The sequence below is a fragment of the Cuculus canorus genome, chromosome 37 (assembly GCF_017976375.1).
Source record: "Cuculus canorus isolate bCucCan1 chromosome 37, bCucCan1.pri, whole genome shotgun sequence".
NCBI lineage: Eukaryota > Metazoa > Chordata > Aves > Cuculiformes > Cuculidae > Cuculus > Cuculus canorus.
In genome coordinates, this window is record NC_071437.1 from 13,686 (window position 1) to 31,771 (window position 18,086).

Consider the following 18,086-nt stretch of genomic DNA (forward strand, 5'->3'; position numbering starts at 1 on the left):
GGGTTCCTGGTAGTTCCTAGGAGTTCTCATGGGTTCCAAGAGTTCCCATGGGTTCCAGGAGGTCCCATGGGTTCCTGGTGGTTCCTAAGAAGTCCCATGGGTTCCTGGAGGTCCCATGGGTTCCTAGAAGCTCCTGGAGGTCCCATGGGTTCTAGGAGGTCTCATGGGTTCCTGGTGGTTCCTAGGAGCTCTCATGGGTTCCAGGAGCTCCCATAGGTTCCTGGAGATTCCTAGGAGATTTGATGGGTTCCTGGTGGTCCCATGGGTTCCTGGAGGTCCAATGGGTTCCTGGTGGTTCCTAGGAGCTCCCATGGGTTCCAGGAGGTCCCATGGGTTCCTGGTGGTTCCAGGAGCTCCCATGGATTCCAGGAGGTCCCATGGGTTCTAGGAGGTCTCATGGGTTCCTGGTGGTTCCAGGAGCTCTCATGGGTTCCAGGAGCTCCCACAGGTTCCTGGAGATTCCTAGGAGATTTGATGGGTTCCTGGTGGTCCCATGGGTTCCTGGAGGTCCAATGGGTTCCAGGAGGTCCCATGGGTTCCTGGTGGTTCCTAAGAAGTCCCATGGGTTCCTGGAGGTCCCATGGGTTCCTGGTGGTTCCTAAGAAGTCCCATGGGTTCCTGGAGGTCCCATGGGTTCCTAGAAGCTCCTGGAGGTCCCATGGGTTCTAGGAGGTCTCATGGGTTCCTGGTGGTTCCTAGGAGCTCCCATGGGTTCCAGGAGCTCCCATGGGTTCCAGGAGGTCCCATGGGTTCCTGGTGGTTCCTAAGAAGTCGCATGGGTTCCTGGAGGTCCCATGGGTTCCTGGTGGTCCCATGGGTTCCTGGAGGTCCAATGGGTTCCAGGAGGTCCCACGGGTTCCTGGTGGTTCCTAGGAGCTCCCATGGGTTCCAGGAGCTCCCATGGGTTCCAGGAGGTCCCACGGGTTCCTGGTGGTTCATAAGAAGTCCCATGGGTTCCTAGAGGCTCCTGGAGGTCTCATGGGTTCCAGGAGGTCCCATGGGTTCCTAGAAGCTCCTGGAGGTCCCATGGGTTCCAGGAGGTCCTATGGGTTCCTGGTGGTTCCTAGGAGCTCCCATGGGTTCCATGAGCTCCCATGGATTTCAGGAGCTCCCCTGGGTTCCAGGAGGTCCTATGGGTTCCTGGTGGTTCCTAAGAGCTCTCATGGGTTCCAGGAGGTCCCATGAGTTCCTGGTGGTTTTTAAGAAGTCCCATGGGTTCCAGGAGCTCCCCTGGGTTCCAGGAGCTCCCATGGGTTCCTGGTGGTTCCTAGGAGCTCTCATGGGTTCCAGGAGCTCCCATGGGTTCCAGGAGCTCCCATGGGTTCCTGGTGGTTCCAGGAGGTCCCATGGGTTCCAGGAGGTCCCCTGGGTTCCTGGTGGTTCCGGGAGGTCCCCTGGGTCGCGGGAGGCCCCGGGGGCGCCGGTGGTCACCGTGGGCGAGCAGGCGGTGGACGCGCAGGTAGCTGATGGTGAGGCGCATGATGGAGGCCTTGTCCAGGTGGGCGCTGACGGTGCGGGCGAAGGGCAGCGCGTGCGCCAGTTGGTAGAACACCTCCGTCTCGCGGCTCCGGCGGCACCGAGCGGCGTCCCGGGAGCGCTCCCGGCGCAGCTCCGGCGTCGACCTGCGCCCAACGGGACACCGACGCCATGGCGGCACCCAGGGCCTCCCAGTCTGTCCCAGTGCCTCCCAGTGCCTCCCAGTGCATCCCAGTCTGTCCCAGTGCATCCCAGTGCCACCCAGTCCCTCCCAGTGCCTCCCAGTGCGTCCCAGTCTGTCCCAGTCCCTCCCAGTGTGTCCCAGTGCCGCCCAGTGCCACCCAGTGTGTCCCAGTGCCTCCCAGTCCCTCCCAGTGCGTCCCAGTACCGCCCAGTGCCTCCCAGTCTGTCCCAGTGCCACCCAGTGTGTCCCAGTGCCGCCCAGTACGTCCCAGTGCGTCCCAGTACCGCCCAGTGCCGCCCAGTGCCGCCCAGTGCCTCCCAGTATCCCCCAGTGTCGCCCAGTGACGCCCAGTGACGCCCAGTGCCTCCCAGTGTCTCCCAGTGCCACCCAGTGCGTCCCAGTGCCTCCCAGTGCCACCCAGTACCGCCCAGTGCCACCCAGTGTGTCCCAGTCCCTCCCAGTGCGTCCCAGTACCGCCCAGTGCCTCCCAGTCTGTCCCAGTGCCACCCAGTGTGTCCCAGTGCCTCCCAGTGTGTCCCAGTGCCTCCCAGTGCGTCCCAGTACCGCCCAGTGCCTCCCAGTGCCGCCCAGTGTGTCCCAGTGCCTCCCAGTGCCTCCCAATGCCTCCCAGTGCATCCCAGTGTGTCCCAGTGTGTCCCAGTACCTCCCAGTGCCTCCCAGTGCGTCCCAGTGCCTCCCAGTGCCACCCAGTGCGTCCCAGTGCCTCCCAGTCTGTCCCAGTGCCTCCCAGTGCCGCCCAGTGCCTCCCAGTGCGTCCCAGTGTGTCCCAGTGCCTCCCAGTGCCGCCCAGTGCGTCCCAGTGCGTCCCAGTGTGTCCCAGTGCCTCCCAGTGCGTCCCAGTGTGTCCCAGTGCCTCCCAGTGCCGCCCAGTGCCTCCCAGTGCCACCCAGTGCGTCCCAGTGCCTCCCAGTGCCTCCCAGTGTGTCCCAGTGCCTCCCAGTGCGTCCCAGTGTGTCCCAGTGCGTCCCAGTGTCTCCCAGTGCCTCCCAGTGCCTCCCAGTGCCACCCAGTGCGTCCCAGTGCGTCCCAGTGCCTCCCAGTGCCTCCCAGTGCCACCCAGTGTGTCCCAGTCCCTCCCAGTGCCTCCCAGTGCGTCCCAGTGCGTCCCAGTCCCTCCCAGTGCCTCCCAGTGCGTCCCAGTGCGTCCCAGTGCCTCCCAGTCCCACCCAGTGCCTCCCAGTGCCTCCCAGTACCGCCCAGTGCGTCCCAGTGCCTCCCAGTACCGCCCAGTGCCTCCCAGTACCGCCCAGTGCCACCCAGTGCCTCCCAGTACCGCCCAGTGCCTCCCAGTGCCTCCCAGTACCGCCCAGTACCGCCCAGTGCCTCCCAGTACCGCCCAGTGCCTCCCAGTGCGTCCCAGTGCGTCCCAGTGCCTCCCAGTCCCACCCAGTGCCTCCCAGTGCCTCCCAGTCCCTCCCAGTGCGTCCCAGTGCGTCCCAGTACCTCCCAGTGCCTCCCAGTGCGTCCCAGTATCCCCCAGTGCCTCCCAGTGCGTCCCAGTGCGTCCCAGTGCCTCCCAGTGCCGCCCATTGCCGCCCAGTGCCTCCCAGTATCCCCCAGTGACGCCCAGTGCCTCCCAGTGCGTCCCAGTGCCGCCCAGTGCCTCCCAGTGTCTCCCAGTGCCACCCAGTGCGTCCCAGTGCCTCCCAGTGCCACCCAGTACCGCCCAGTGCCACCCAGTGCGTCCCAGTGCCACCCAGTGCGTCCCAGTGCCACCCAGTGTGTCCCAGTCTGTCCCAGTGCCTCCCAGTGCCTCCCAGTGCCACCCAGTGCATCCCAGTGCGTCCCAGTGCCTCCCAGTGCCTCCCAGTGCCTCCCAGTCTGTCCCAGTGCCTCCCAGTGCCTCCCAGTGCCTCCCAGTGCCTCCCAGTCTGTCCCAGTGCCTCCCAGTGCCTCCCAGTGCCTCCCAGTGCCTCCCAGTCTGTCCCAGTGCCTCCCAGTGCCACCCAGTGCGTCCCAGTGCCTCCCAGTGCCTCCCAGTCCCTCCCAGTGCCTCCCAGTCCCTCCCAGTGCCTCCCAGTGCCTCCCAGTCCCTCCCAGTGCCTCCCAGTTCCAGCATCCCCGCGGGCAGTGGTGCCTCAGGGGGTGTCATTGTGTCCGTCTGTCCCTATGGTGACATCCATTGGGGGGGGGGGGCGGTGTCCGTGTGTCCGTCTGTCCATGTCTGGGGGTGTGTCTGTGTCCGTCTGTCCGTCTGTCCGTCTCTCCACATCTGTGTGTCTCCACGTCCGTCTGTCCGTCTGTCCGTCCGTGGTGTCCCCATATCCGTCTGTCCCTCTCGTGGCCGTGTGTCCGTGTGTCCCTTGGGCAGAGGGAGCGTCCGTGCGTCCCCGGAGGGGGTGTGCCCGTCTGTCCGTCTGTCCCAGTGTCCGCGTGTCTTTGTGTCCGTGTGTCTGTCCGTGTCTCCATGTCCATATGTCTCCATGTCTGTGTGTCCGTGTGTCCCTGTGTCCGTGTGTCTCCACCTCTCCATGTCCGTCTGTCCGTGTGTCCATATGTCCGTGTGTCTCCATGTCCGTGTGTCCGTGTGTCTCTGTGTCCATCTGTCCGTCTGTCCCAGTGTCCGCGTGTCTTTGTGTCCGTGTGTCTGTCCATGTGTCTCCATGTCCATATGTCTCCATGTCTGTGTGTCCGTGTGTCCCTGTGTCCGTGTGTCTCCACCTCTCCATGTCCGTCTGTCCGTGTGTCCATATGTCCGTGTGTCTCCATGTCCGTGTGTCCGTGTGTCTCTGTGTCCGTCTGTCCGTCTGTCCCAGTGTCTGCATGTCTTTGTGTCCATGTGTCTGTCCATGTGTCTCCATGTCTGTCTGTCTGTCTGTCTGTCTGTCTGCGTGTCCGTGTGTCTCGATGTGTCTCCATGTCTGTCTGTCTCCATGTCCGTGTGTCCATGTGTCCGTGTGTCCGTGTGTCTGTGTGTCTTTGTGTCCGTGTGTCTGTGTGTCCACGTATCTCCATGTCCGTATGTCCCTGTGTCCGTGTGTCCGTACGTCTCCATGTCTGTGTGTCTCCATGTCCGTGTGTCTCCATGTCCGTGTGTTCATATGTCCGTGTGTCCGTGTGTCTCCATGTCCGTGTGTCTCCATGTCTGTCTGTCCGTGTGTCTGTGTGTCTGTGTGTCTCCATGTCCGTATGTCCGTGTGTGCGTGTGTCTCAATGTCCGTGTGTCTCCATGTCTGTGTGTCCGTGTGTCCATGTGTCCCCGTGTGTCCGTGTGTCCCCGTGTCTCCATGTCCATATGTCCGTGTGTCCATGTGTCTCCATGTCCGTGTGTCCATATGTCCGTATGTCTCCATATCCGTGTGTCCGTGTCTCTGTGTTTCCCTGTGTCTGTGTCCCCGTGTGTCCGTGTGTCCATGTGTCTGTGTGTCCCCGTGTCCGTGTGTCCGTGTCTCTATGTCTCCGTGTGTCCGTGTGTCTGTCCCTGTGTCGGTGTCCCCATGTGTCCATGTGTCTCTGTGTCTGTGTTCCCGTGTGTCCCCGTGTCAGTGTGTCCGTGTGTCCCCATGTCAGTGTGTCCGTGTGTCCCCGTGTCCGTGTGTCTGTGTCTCTGTGTCCCCATGTGTCTGTGTGTCTGTCCCCGTGTCCATGTGTCTGTGTGTCCGTGTGTCCCCGTGTCCGTGTGTCCCCGTGTGTCGGTGTCCCCATGTGTCTGTCCCTGTGTCCGTGTGTCCGTGTGTCCCCATGTCTCCATGTCCGTATGTCTCCATATCCGTGTGTCCGTGTGTCCGTGTGTCCATATGCCCCTGTGTCCCTGTGTCCATATCTCCATGTCCGTGTGTCCCTGTGTCCGTGTGTCCGTGTGTCCCCGTGTCTCCATGTCCGTATGTCTCCATATCCGTGTGTCCGTGTGTCCGTGTGTCCATATGCCCCTGTGTCCCTGTGTCCATATCTCCATGTCCGTGTGTCCATATGTCCGTGTGTCTCCATGTCCGTATGTCTCCATATCCGTGTCTCCATGTGTCTGTGTGTCCATGTGTCCCTGTGTCCGTGTGTTTCCATGTCCGTGTGTCCATGTGTCTATATGTCTGTGTGTCCGTGTGTCCATATGTCCCTGTGTCCGTGTGTCCATGTGTCTCCATGTCCATATGTCCCTGTGTCCGTGTGTCTGTGTGTCCATATGTCCCCGTGTGTCCCCGTGTCTCCATGTCCGTATGTCCATGTGTCCGTGTGGCTCCATGTCTGTCTGTCCGTGTGTCTCCGTGTCCATATGTCTCCATGTCCGTGTGTCCATATGTCCCTGTGTCCGTGTGTCCCCGTGTCTCTGTGTCCGTGTGTCCATATGTCCCTGTGTCCGTGTGTCCCCGTGTCTCTGTGTCCGTGTGTCCATATGTCCCTGTGTCCGTGTGTCCCCGTGTCTCTGTGTCCGTGTGTCCATATGTCCCCATGTGTCCGTGTCTCTGTGTTTCCCTGTGTCTGCGTGTCCGTGTGTCCGTGTGTCTGTCCCTGTGTCGGTGTGTCCGTGTGTCCGTGTGTCCGTGTGTCCCCGTGTCTGTGTGTCCGTGTGTCCCCGTGTCTCCATGTCCGTATGTCTCCATATCCGTGTGTCCGTGTGTCCGTGTGTCCATATGCCCCTGTGTCCCTGTGTCCATATCTCCATGTCCGTGTGTCCCCGTGTCCGTGTGTCCATGTGGCCATGTGTCTGCGTGTCCATATGTCCGTGTGTCCCCGTGTCCGTGTGTCCATGTGGCCATGTGTCTGCGTGTCCATATGTCCGTGTGTCCCCGTGTCCGTGTGTCTGTCCCTGTGTCAGTGTGTCTGCGTGTCAGTGTGTCCGTGTCCCCGTGTGTCCATGTGTCTGCGTGTCCATATGTCCGTGTGTCCCCGTGTCCCTGTGTGTCTCTGTGTCCCTGTGTCCGTGTGTCCATATGTCCATATGTCCGTGTGTCCCTGTGTCCATGTGTCCCTGTGTCCATATGTCCGTGTGTCCCCGTGTCCGTGTGTCCGTGTGTCCCCGTGTCCGTGTGTTTCCATGTCCGTGTGTCCGTGTGTCTGTCCCCGTGTCCGTGTGCCTGCGTGTCCGTCCGTCCGTCCGTGCTCGGCACAGGCTGTTCCCGTTCCTGGCACGGAGCCGCTGGGGCCCACAAGGGGGGGAGAGAGGGGGGGGAAGAAGGGGGCGTGGCCACACCCATACAGCCCATAATATGCAAATGAGCCCCCCCAACATGCAAATACAATGCAAAACATGCAAATGAGGGGGGGGCAGCTCCCACTCCGGCCGGGCTGCTGCCCACTGGGTGGGGAACTGGGAGGCACTGGGAGGCACTGGGAGGCACTGGGAGGAACTGGGAGGCACTGGGAGGCACTGGGAGGCACTGGGAGGCACTGGGAGGAACTGGGAGGGACTGGGAGGCACTGGAAGGAACTGGGAGGCACTGGGAGGCACTGGGAGGAACTGGGGGGCACTGGGAGGGACTGGGGGGCACTGGGAGGGACTGGGAGGCACTGGGAGGCACTGGGAGGGACTGGGAGGAACTGGGAGGCACTGGGTGGCACTGGGAGGCACTGGGAGGGACTGGGAGGGACTGGGAGGGACTGGGAGGCACTGGGAGGAACTGGGAGGGACTGGGAGGCACTGGGGGGACCCACACGTGATGCACACGAACACACGTGTGTGCACGAGCCTCACACGAGGCCACACACGTGTGCACGAGGCTCACACGTGGATGCACACACGTGCATGAGCCTCACACCATTATGCACAAGTGTGCACGGGGCTCACACCAGGATGCACACAGGTGCACGAGGCTCGCACGAGGCCCTACGTGTGTGCACGAGCCTCACACGAGGATGCACACGTGTGCACGAGCCTCACACCAGGACGCACGTGAGTGCACGAGGCTCGCACGAGGACGCACAAGCGTGCACGAGGCTCGCACGAGGATGCACAAGCGTGCACGAGGCTCACACCAGGACGCACGTGAGTGCACGAGGCTCGCACCAGGATGCACAAGTGTGCACGAGGCTCGCACGAGGACGCACAAGTGTGCACGAGGCTCGCACCAGGATGCACAAGCGTGCCCGAGGCTCACACGAGGATGCACAAGCGTGCCCGAGCCTCGCACGAGGCCCTACATTCTCGCACGAGGCTCACAGCAGACACACCCCTCCGACACGAGGGGTGCACGAGCATCGCACGACAACACACGAGGGGCACGAGGACGCTGTGCCTTCGCACCACGATGCCACAGACCCCCCCCCAAATCATACCCCACTCCCCTTCCCCCCAAGCCGGGAGGGGGTGTGTCCCCCAAAAGGCTCTCTGTGCTGCAAACCCCCCCCCCCCCCAAGACCCCCCTGACCCAAGACACCCCCCCCCCCCCCCCCAAAAGTGCCACATCCCTATTCGGGGCCCCCCCCTGGAGTTTGGTTCTTGCCCCCCCCCCCCCCCCCCGTCTTTGCCCCCAGACCCCCTCCAGGGGCCAAAATCTGCCCCCCCCGGGGGGGACACCCCCTAAAGTGCCCCATTTTGCCCCGTCCCTATGTTTTCCCCCCCCCCCCGGGGGTCTCTGCCCCCCCACCCCCCCCCAATCCCTATCCGGGACACCACCCCCCCCCAATAAAGTATCAGATCGTGACCCCCCCCGGGGGTTTTGCCCCTCCCCCCCCTCCCCCGGGGGTTCTTGCCCCCCCCCCCCCGGGGGTGCCGGTCCCGTACCTCGCCCCGGGCCGCCCGTCCATGGCCGCCGCAGCCGCCACCGCCCTCCGCTCTCCCGCACCCACCGCGCCGAGCCCCCCTTGGCCACGCCCCTTTGGCCGCCGGCCAACGCCCCCAGCCCCAGACACGCCCCCGTTGGCCACGCCCACACCCGCCCTAAACCACGCCCCCCTACCCCCCCTCCCTGGCCACGAGCCAATCCAAGTCCGGGCCCCCCCCTTTGGCCACGCCCCCCTCCCCTCGGGCACGCGGCCAAGAGCAGCGCCGGGGGCCCCTTGGGCCACGCCCCCTCCCTGGCGACGAGCCAATCCAAGTCCGGACCCCCTTTGGCCACGCCCCCCTCGGGCACGCGGCCAAGAGCAGAGCCAGGGCCCCTTGGGCCACGCCCCCAATACACTCCCGCTCGGCCACGCCCCCTCCCTGGCGACGAGCCAATCCAAGTCCGGGCCCCCTTTGGCCACGCCCCCAAAGCCACGCCCACCAGCTCTGGCCACGCTCACAAAAGGCACGCGGCCAAGCCCCCCCACTCCCGCCCCCATTGGCCACGCCCACCGCGCATGCCCCGCCTCATCTTGAGGCCACGCCCACCCCCGGGCACTCAGCCAATCCCCCAGCCAGGGGCCCTTGGCCACGCCCCCTCCTTGGCAAGGAGCCTAAGCATGGCTCCACATCGACCACGCCCACATCATGTGGCCACGCCCCCCGTGTCTGAGCCCCGAGTTTGGCCACCCGTCCGCCCCCACCCCTCTGTTCCGAACCTTCCCCCCCGGCCCCGCCCACATCCTTTGGCCCCGCCCCTTCTCTCCCCGGCCAGGAGCAGGCCCCTCTCCCTGCGCTTCCCTCAGCCCCCCCCGTCCCGTTCCCGCTGCCACCGTGGCCGACACTCAGCCCAGCCCCTTTCTCCAACCAAGCCCCCAGCCCACTCTCGCGACCCCGCCCACAGTCCTTGGCCCCGCCCACATCCCTTCCGCCCTCCCCCCCCGCTCTTGGCAACGCCCCCGAACTTTAGCCACCAGGTCCCTTTGGCCGCGCCTTCCCTGGCACGGAGCCAACCGAGGTCCTGTCCCCTGGATTGTGGCCCCGCCTCCTGGAACCCTTGACCACGCCCACATCGCCTGGCCACGCCCCCTCACTGCCGTAAACAGGTGTTCTTGGCCCCGCCCACACCACTGCTTCACCATTTCCCCGCCTCCTCTGCCGAGACCCCGCCCCCTTTCCCCGCCCACAACCATTGGCCAAGCCCACAAACGCGCGATCGTGTCCCTTGGTCACGCCCCCCTTATCCCAGACCACGCCCCTCCTAATCCTAGCCGAGCCCCGCCCATATTTTCTGGCCACGCCCTCAACCTCTAAACCCCGCCCCCAGGCAGAGGCCATTGGCCAGGCGCCAAAGATTAAGCCACGCCCCCTTCCCGCTCACGCAGCAAATCCAGGTCCGCGTCAGCTCTCTGTAGCCACGCCCTTCTGGCATGCAGCCAATCCTAACCCGCCCCCCGGCCCCGCCCACTGTGTCTGACCACGCCCCCTACTTTAAGCCGCGCTACTGCCAAGGGGCCGCACTCACATCCTCCGACCACGCCCCCTCCCAGCACACGCAGCCAATCCCGGCCCTGCTCGCCCCCATCGCCCCCGCCCACATGCTTTGGCACCGCCCCCCTACCTTAAGCCACGCCTTCGCGCACGGTCCCTCCATTTCAGGGCCCCTCGGTCACGCCCACCCGCTCTGACCACGCCCACTCGCTCTGGCCACGCCCCCTTCCCCGCTCTCCCCGCGCCCGCCAACCGGAAGTGGCTCCTCGGCGCGACCCGGAAGTGGTGGTGCGGGCGGCGCGCGCGAGGAGCGGATACGCGAGGAGAGGAACGGAACGGAACGGAGCGACCATGTGAGGGGTGGGGGGGTGGGAAGGAACGGGGAGCTGGGATTGGGCTGCCACCGAAGCCCCGCCATTCCCGCTGCCCCCCCCTGCCATTCCCGCTGCCCCCCCCCGCCATTCCCGCTGGCCCCCCCCCGCCATTCCCGCTGCCCCCCGGTGTCCCCGCTATCCCCGCCGTCTCTGTCCCCGGTGCCCCCCCCCCCCCCCCCCCCCCCCAATAGCTCGGTGTCCCTACCATTCCCGGTGCCGTCGTCCCGCCCCCCATTCCCAGAGTTCCCGAAGTTCCCCCCATCCCCGCTATCCCTGCCGGCCCCATTCCCGGGTCCCCCTGTCCCCCCCGTCCCCGGTGTCCCCTGCCACCCCTGGCTCCCCATCCCTGCTTTCCTTCCCATTCCCAGCATTCCTCTTCCTGGTATCCCTGGTGTCCCCAGCATTCGCAGTGTCCCCATCCCTGGTGTCCCCACCACCCCCATTCCTGGTGTCCCTGATGCCCCCACCACCCCCATTCCTGGTGTCCCTGTTCCTCCCATCCTTGATGTCCCCACCACCCCCATTCCTGGTGTCCCTCTTCCTCCCATCCCTGATGTCCCCACCACCCCCATTCCTGGTGTCCCTGATGTCCCCACCACCCCCATTCCTGGTGTCCCTCTTCCTCCCATCCCTGATGTCCCCACCACCCCCATTCCTGGTGTCCCTGATGTCCCCACCACCCCCATTCCTGGTGTTCCTCCCATCCCTGATGTCCCCACCACCCCCGTTCCTGGTGTCCCTGATGTCCCCAGCACCCCCATTCCCGGTGTCCCTGATGTCCCCACCACCCCCGTTCCTGGTGTCCCTCTTCCTTCCATCCCTGATGTCCCCAGCTTCCCCGTTCCTGGTGTCCTTGGTGTCCCCAGCACCCCCATTCCCGGTGTCCCTGATGTCCCCACCAGCCCCATTCCCGGTGTCCCTGATGTCCCCACCACCCCCGTTCCTGGTGTCCCTGTTCCTCCCATCCCTGATGTCCCCACCACCCCCATTCCCGGTGTTCCTCCCATCCCTGATGTCCCCACCACCCCCATTCCTGGTGTCCCTGTTCCTCCCATCCCTGATGTCCCCACCACCCCTGTTCCCGGTGTCCCTGATGTCCCCACCACCCCCATTCCTGGTGTTCCTCCCATCCCTGATGTCCCCACCACCCTCATTCCTGGTGTTCCTCCCATCCCTGATGTCCCCAGCACCCCTGTTCCCGGTGTCCCTGATGTCCCCAGCACCCCCATTCCCGGTGTCCCTGATGTCCCCACCACCCCCATTCCCGGTGTCCCTGATGTCCCCGCCACCCCCATTCCTGGTGTCCCTCTTCCTCCCATCCCTGATGTCCCCACCACCCCCGTTCCTGGTGTCCCTGATGTCCCCACCACCCCCATTCCTGGTGTTCCTCCCATCCCTGATGTCCCCACCACCCCCATTCCTGGTGTCCCTGTCCCTGATGTCCCCACCGCCCCCGTTCCCGGTGTCCCTGATGTCCCCGGTGTCCCCACGCAGGAGTTTGCTGAACAAGCCCAAGAGCGAGATGACGCCGGAGGAGCTTCAGAAACGGGAGGAGGAGGAGTTCAACACGGGGCCCCTCTCGGTGTTGACGCAGTCGGTGAAGAACAACACGCAGGTTCTCATCAACTGCCGCAACAACAAGAAGCTCTTGGGCCGCGTCAAGGCCTTCGACAGGTACAAGTGTCCCCAAGTGTCCCCAAGTGTCCCCGTTGCGTCCCTCGTGGTGTCCTCCATGGTGTCCTCCATGGTGTCCCCCAACCTGCCCCATCACGTCCCTCATGGTGTCCTCCATGGTGTCCCCATGGTGTCCCCCAACCTGCCCCATCACATCCCCAACACGTCCCTCACGGTGTTCCTCACGGTGTTCCTCACGGTGTTCCTCACGGTGTTCCTCACGGTGTCCTTCATGGTGTCCTTCATGGTGTCCTTCATGGTGTCTTTCATGGTGTCCCTCATGGTGTCCCTCATGGTGTCCTCCATGGTGTCCCCATGGTGTCCCTCATGGTGTCCCTCATGGTGTCCTCCATGGTGTCCCCATGGTGTCCCTCATGGTGTCCCCCAACCTGCCCCATCACATCCTCAACACGTCCCTCATGGTGTCCCCCATGGTGTCCCTCATGGTGTCCTCCATGGTGTCCCCATGGTGTCCCCCAACCTGCCCCATCACATCCCCAACACGTCCCTCATGGTGTCCTCCATGGTGTCCCCATGGTGTCCCCCAACCTGCCCCATCACATCCCTCATGGTGTTCTCCATGGTGTCCCCCACGGTGTCCCCATGGTGTCCCCCAACCTGCCCCATCACATCCCCAACACGTCCCTCATGGTGTCCCTCATGGTGTCCCTCATGGTGTCCTCCATGGTGTCCCTCGTGGTGTCCCTCGTGGTGTCCCCATGGTGTCCCCCATGGTGTCCCCCAACCTGCCCCATCACATCCCCAACACGACCCTCATGGTGTCCTCCATGGTGTCCCCATGGTGTCCCTCATGGTGTCCCCCATCCTGCCCCATCACATCCCCAACACGTCCCTCATGGTATCCCTCGTGGTGTCCCTCATGGTGTCCCCATGGTGTCCCCCATGGTGTCCCCCAACCTGCCCCATCACATCCCCAACACGTCCCTCATGGTGTCCCCCATGGTGTCCTCCATGGTGTCCTCCATGGTGTCCCTCATGGTGTCCCCCAACCTGCCCCATCACGTCCCTCATGGTGTTCTCCATGGTGTCCCCATGGTGTCCCCCAACCTGCCCCATCACATCCCCAACACGTCCCTCATGGTGTTCTTCGTGGTGTCCCTCATGGTGTCCTCCATGGTGTCCCCATGGTGTCCTCCATGGTGTCCCCCAACCTGCCCCATCACACCCCCAACACGTCCCTCATGGTGTCCCTCATGGTGTCCTCCATGGTGTCCCCCAACCTGCCCCATCACATCCCCAACACGTCCCTCATGGTGTCCCTCGTGGTGTCCTCCATGGTGTCCCTCATGGTGTCCCTCATGGTGTCCCTCATGGTGTCCTCCATGGTGTCCCCCATGGTGTCCCCCAACCTGCCCCATCACATCCCCAACACGTCCCTCATGGTGTCCCTCATGGTGTTCTCCACAGTGTCCCCATGGTGTCCCCCAACCTGCCCCATCACATCCCCAACAAAACCCTCATGGTGTCCCCCATGGTGTCCCCATGGTGTCCCCCAACCTGCCCCATCACATCCCCAACACGTCCCTCATGGTGTCCCCATGGTGTCCCCATGGTGTCCCCATGGTGTCCCCCAACCTGCCCCATCACATCCCCAACACGTCCCTCATGGTGTTCCTCATGGTGTCCCCATGGTGTCCCCACAGTGTCCCCCAACCTGCCCCATCACATCCCCAACACGTCCCTCATGGTGTTCCTCATGGTGTCCCCATGGTGTCCCCACAGTGTCCCCCAACCTGCCCCATCACATCCCCAACACGTCCCTCAAGGTGTCCTCCATGGTGTCCTCCATGGTGTCCTCCATGGTGTCCCCATGGTGTCCCCACGGTGTCCCCCAACCTGCCCCATCACATCCCCAACACGTCCCTCATGGTGTCCCTCATGGTGTCCCTCATGGTGTCCCTCATGGTGTCCCTCGTGGTGTCCCTCGTGGTGTCCCCCATGGTGTCCCCATGGTGTCCCCCATGGTGTCCCCCAACCTGCCCCATCACATCCCCAACACGTCCCTCATGGTGTCCTCCATGGTGTCCCCATGGTGTCCCCCATGGTGTCCCATCACATCCCCAACACGACCCTCATGGTGTCCTCCATGGTGTCCCCATGGTGTCCTCCATGGTGTCCCCCAACCTGCCCCATCACATCCCCAACACGTCCCTCATGGTATCCCTCGTGGTGTCCCTCGTGGTGTCCCCCATGGTGTCCCCATGGTGTCCCCATGGTGTCCCCCAACCTGCCCCATCACATCCCCAACACGTCCCTCATGGTGTCCTCCATGGTGTCCCCCATGGTGTCCCCATGGTGTCCCCAAATTTCCCCATCACATCCCCAACACGTTCCTCATGGTGTCCCTCGTGGTGTCCCTCATGGTGTCCCCCAACCTGCCCCAACACCTCCCTCGTGGTGTCCTCCATGGTGTCCCCATGATGTCCCCATGGTGTCCCCCAACCTGCCCCATCACATCCCCAACACGTGCCTCATGGTGTCCCTCATGGTGTCCTCCATGGTGTCCCCCATGGTGTCCCCCAACCTGCCCCAACACCTCCCTCGTGGTGTCCTCCATGGTGTCCCCATGATGTCCCCATGGTGTCCCCCAACCTGCCCCATCACATCCCCAACACGTGCCTCATGGTGTCCCTCATGGTGTCCTCCATGGTGTCCCCCATGGTGTCCCCCAACCTGCCCCAACACGTCCCTCATGGTGTCCTCCATGGTGTCCCCCATGGTGTCCCCATGGTGTCCCCCATGGTGTCCCCATGGTGTCCCCAAATTTCCCCATCACATCCCCAATACCTCCCTCATGGTGTCCCTCGTGGTGTCCCTCGTGGTGTCCCTCATGGTGTCCTCCACGGTGTCCCTCATGGTGTCCCCCAACCTGCCCCATCACATCCCCAACACGTCCCTCATGGTGTCCTCCATGGTGTCCTCCATGGTGTCCCCATGGTGTCCCCCATCATGTCACCCATCATGTCACCCATTGTGTCCCCACACATCCCTTATGGCATCCCCATGGTGTCCCCCACCGTGTGCCCTCAGGCATCCCCGAGTGTCCCCACTGTGTCCCCAACACGTCCCTCATGGCATCTCCATGGTGTCCCTATGACATCCCCATCATGTCCACCGTGATGTCCCCCTGGCACCCCCAAGTGTCCCCCATCGTGTCACCCGTGCTGTCCCCAGTTATCCTCACAGTGTCCCCCAACCTGTCCCCATCGCACCACCATAGTGTCCCCAACACATCCCCATGGTGTCCCCCACGGGATCCCAAACGTGTCCCCACGCTGTCCCCATTGCATCCCCATGGTGTCACCATGGTGTCCCCAACATGTCCCTCACGGCATCCCCAGCGTGTCTCCAAGTGTCCCCCCGTCATGTTCTCCACGGTGTCCCTTATGGCATCCCTGTCATGTCCCCAAGTGTCCTCACGGTGTCCCCCAACCTGTCCCTGTTGTCCCCAGCATGTCACCACTATGGTGTCCCCACTACATCCCCATGGCAGCCCCATCGTGTCCCCCATCGTGTCCCCCATCGTGTCCCCACGGCATCCCCACGTGTCCCCCATCGTGTCCCCATGGCAGCCCCATTGTGTCCCCCATTGTGTCCCCCATTGTGTCCCCCATTGTGTCCCCCATCGTGTCCCCCATGGCATCCCCAAGTGTCCCCCGTCGTGTCCCCCATCGTGTCCCCAGGGCAGCCCCACGTGTCCCCCGTCGTGTCCCCCATCGTGTCCCCCATCGTGTCCCCATGGCAGCCCCACGTGTCCCCCGTCGTGTCCCCCATCGTGTCCCCCATCGTGTCCCCATGGCAGCCCCACGTGTCCCCCGTCGTGTCCCCCATCGTGTCCCCTGTCGTGTCCCCCATGGCAGCCCCACGTGTCCCCCATTGTGTCCCCCATTGTGTCCCCCATTGTGTCCCCCATGGCATCCCCAAGTGTCCCCCATCGTGTCCCCCATCGTGTCCCCATGGCATCCCCAAGTGTCCCCCGTCGTGTCCCCCATCGTGTCCCCAGGGCAGCCCCACGTGTCCCCCGTCGTGTCCCCCATCGTGTCCCCATGGCAGCCCCATGTGTCCCCCATCATGTCCCCCATCGTGTCCCCCATCGTGTCCCCATGGCAGCCCCATTGTGTCCCCCATTGTGTCCCCCATTGTGTCCCCCATCGTGTCCCCCATCGTGTCCCCCATCGTGTCCCCCATCGTGTCCCCCATGGCATCCCCATCGTGTCCCCCATCGTGTCCCCCATCGTGTCCCCATGGCAGCCCAAAGTGTCCCCCGTCGTGTCCCCCATTGTGTCCCCATGGCATCCCCAAGTGTCCCCCATCGTGTCCCCCATCGTGTCCCCATGGCAGCCCCACGTGTCCCCCATCGTGTCCCCCATCGTGTCCCCATGGCATCCCCAAGTGTCCCCCAGCGTGTCCCCCATGGCAGCCCCACGTGTCCCCCATTGTGTCCCCATGGCATCCCCAAGTGTCCCCCATGGCAGCCTCACGTGTCCCCTGTGGCAGCCCCAAGTGTCCCCATGGTGTCCCCACAGCATCCCCAGCGTGTCCCCAGGTGTCCCCAACGTCTCCCCCATCACATCTCAAGCACAGCCCCCACAGCGTGTCCCCAAGGTGTCCCCAGTGCATCTCCACAGCGTCCCCCAGCACATCCCAAGTGTGTCCCCAAGATGTCCCCCCACGTGACCCCAGGGTGACCGAAGAGGACGCTGAGGGGTGACATTGGGGGACCCTTGGGGGGTGGGACACACACACACACGATGACTTTGAGGGCTGTGGAGGACCCCAAGGTGGCCCTGGGGGACACTGGGGAGGTGTGAGGGGACCCTGGGGTGACCCGAGGGGACATTGGGGTCTGCAGAGGAGCACCCAAGAGGTGACTCTGGAGGACATTGGCGGCCGTAGGGAGCCCTGAGGTGACCCAAGGGACGTTGGGACCTGTGAGGAGGACACTGGGATCGTGGGGGGCCACCCAAGGGACATTGGGGACCCTGGGGGGACATTGGGTCCCATGGGTGGGGGACCCTGGGAGGGACTGGAGGTGTCCCCTGGGACCACCGGGAGCACCTAAGAGGTGACCCTGGAGGACATCGGGGACCGTGGGGACCCCTGAGGTCACTCAAGGGGACATTGGGGAACTTGGGGTGACCCAGGAGGTCACTGGGGGCCGTGAGGACCCCTGAGGTCACTCAAGGGGACATTGGGGAACTTGGGGTGACCCAGGAGGACACTGGGGACCGTGGGGACCCCTGAGGTCACTCAAGGGGACATTGGGGAACTTGGGGTGACCCAAGAGGTCACTGGGGACCCCTGAGGTCACTCAAGGGGACATTGGGGAACTTGGGGTGACCCAAGAGGTCACTGGGGACCCCTGAGGTCACTCAAGGGGACATTGGGGTGACCCAAGAGGCCACCGGGAGCTGTGGGGGGATATTGGGGACCATGGGGGGGACCCTGGGTTGGCTTGGGGGGCACCCAGCGGACCATTGGGGTGACCCTGGGGGACACTGGGGGCTATGGGGAACCCTGAGGGGACATTGAGGACCATGATGGGGGACACTGGGGATCCCCCAAGCTGTACGTGTCCCCCCTGAACCCCTCTTTTCCCCCCTCAAGGCATTGCAACATGGTCCTGGAGAACGTCAAGGAGATGTGGACGGAGGTACCCAAGAGCGGGAAGGGGAAGAAGAAGTCCAAGCCCGTCAACAAGGACCGTTACATCTCCAAGATGTTCCTACGTGGAGACTCCGTCATCGTTGTCCTCCGCAACCCCCTCATCGCCGGCAAATAGGAAAGAGGGGGGCTTCGAAGGGATCAATAAACGCCCCCTTTGGATCAATAAATGGCCCCTTTGGATCAATAAATGACCCCTTTGGATCAATAAATGACCCCTTGGATCAATAAACGCCCCCTTTGGATCAATAAATGACCCCTTTGGATCAATAAATGCCCCTTTGGATCAATTAATGCCCCTTTGGATCAATAAATGACCCCATTGGATCAATAAATGACCCCACTGGATCAATAAATGCCCCATTGGATCAATAAATGACCCCTTTGGATCAATAAATGCCCCTTTGGATCAATAAATGACCCCTTTGGATCAATAAATGCCCCATTGGATCAATAAATGACCCCTTTGGATCAATAAACGCCCCCT

The 18,086-nt window shown here is 63.5% G+C and overlaps 2 protein-coding genes across 2 annotated transcripts in view; one reads left to right on the forward strand and one right to left on the reverse strand.

Annotated features, from left to right (window-relative positions):
• LOC128850044 (hypoxia-inducible factor 3-alpha-like) overlaps positions 1-8,416 on the reverse strand; it is a gene marked incomplete at its 3' end in the record, with an annotated part of 18,986 nt that extends 10,570 nt beyond the window's left edge. The window contains exons 1-2 of the mRNA XM_054052939.1: positions 8,337-8,416; positions 1,276-1,622 (exon numbers count right to left, since the gene is read on the reverse strand). Coding sequence (XP_053908914.1) covers positions 1,276-1,622; positions 8,337-8,359 — 370 coding nt within the window. The remainder of the gene's footprint in view (positions 1-1,275; positions 1,623-8,336) is intronic.
• A 1,642-nt stretch (positions 8,417-10,058) lies between these two features.
• On the forward strand, positions 10,059-17,875 carry SNRPD2 (small nuclear ribonucleoprotein D2 polypeptide). Its single transcript, XM_054052895.1, has 3 exons — positions 10,059-10,219; positions 11,735-11,914; positions 17,543-17,875. Coding segments are annotated over exons 1-3 (357 nt in total). The 5' UTR covers positions 10,059-10,217; the 3' UTR covers positions 17,718-17,875.
• Positions 17,876-18,086: the final 211 nt, after the last annotated feature.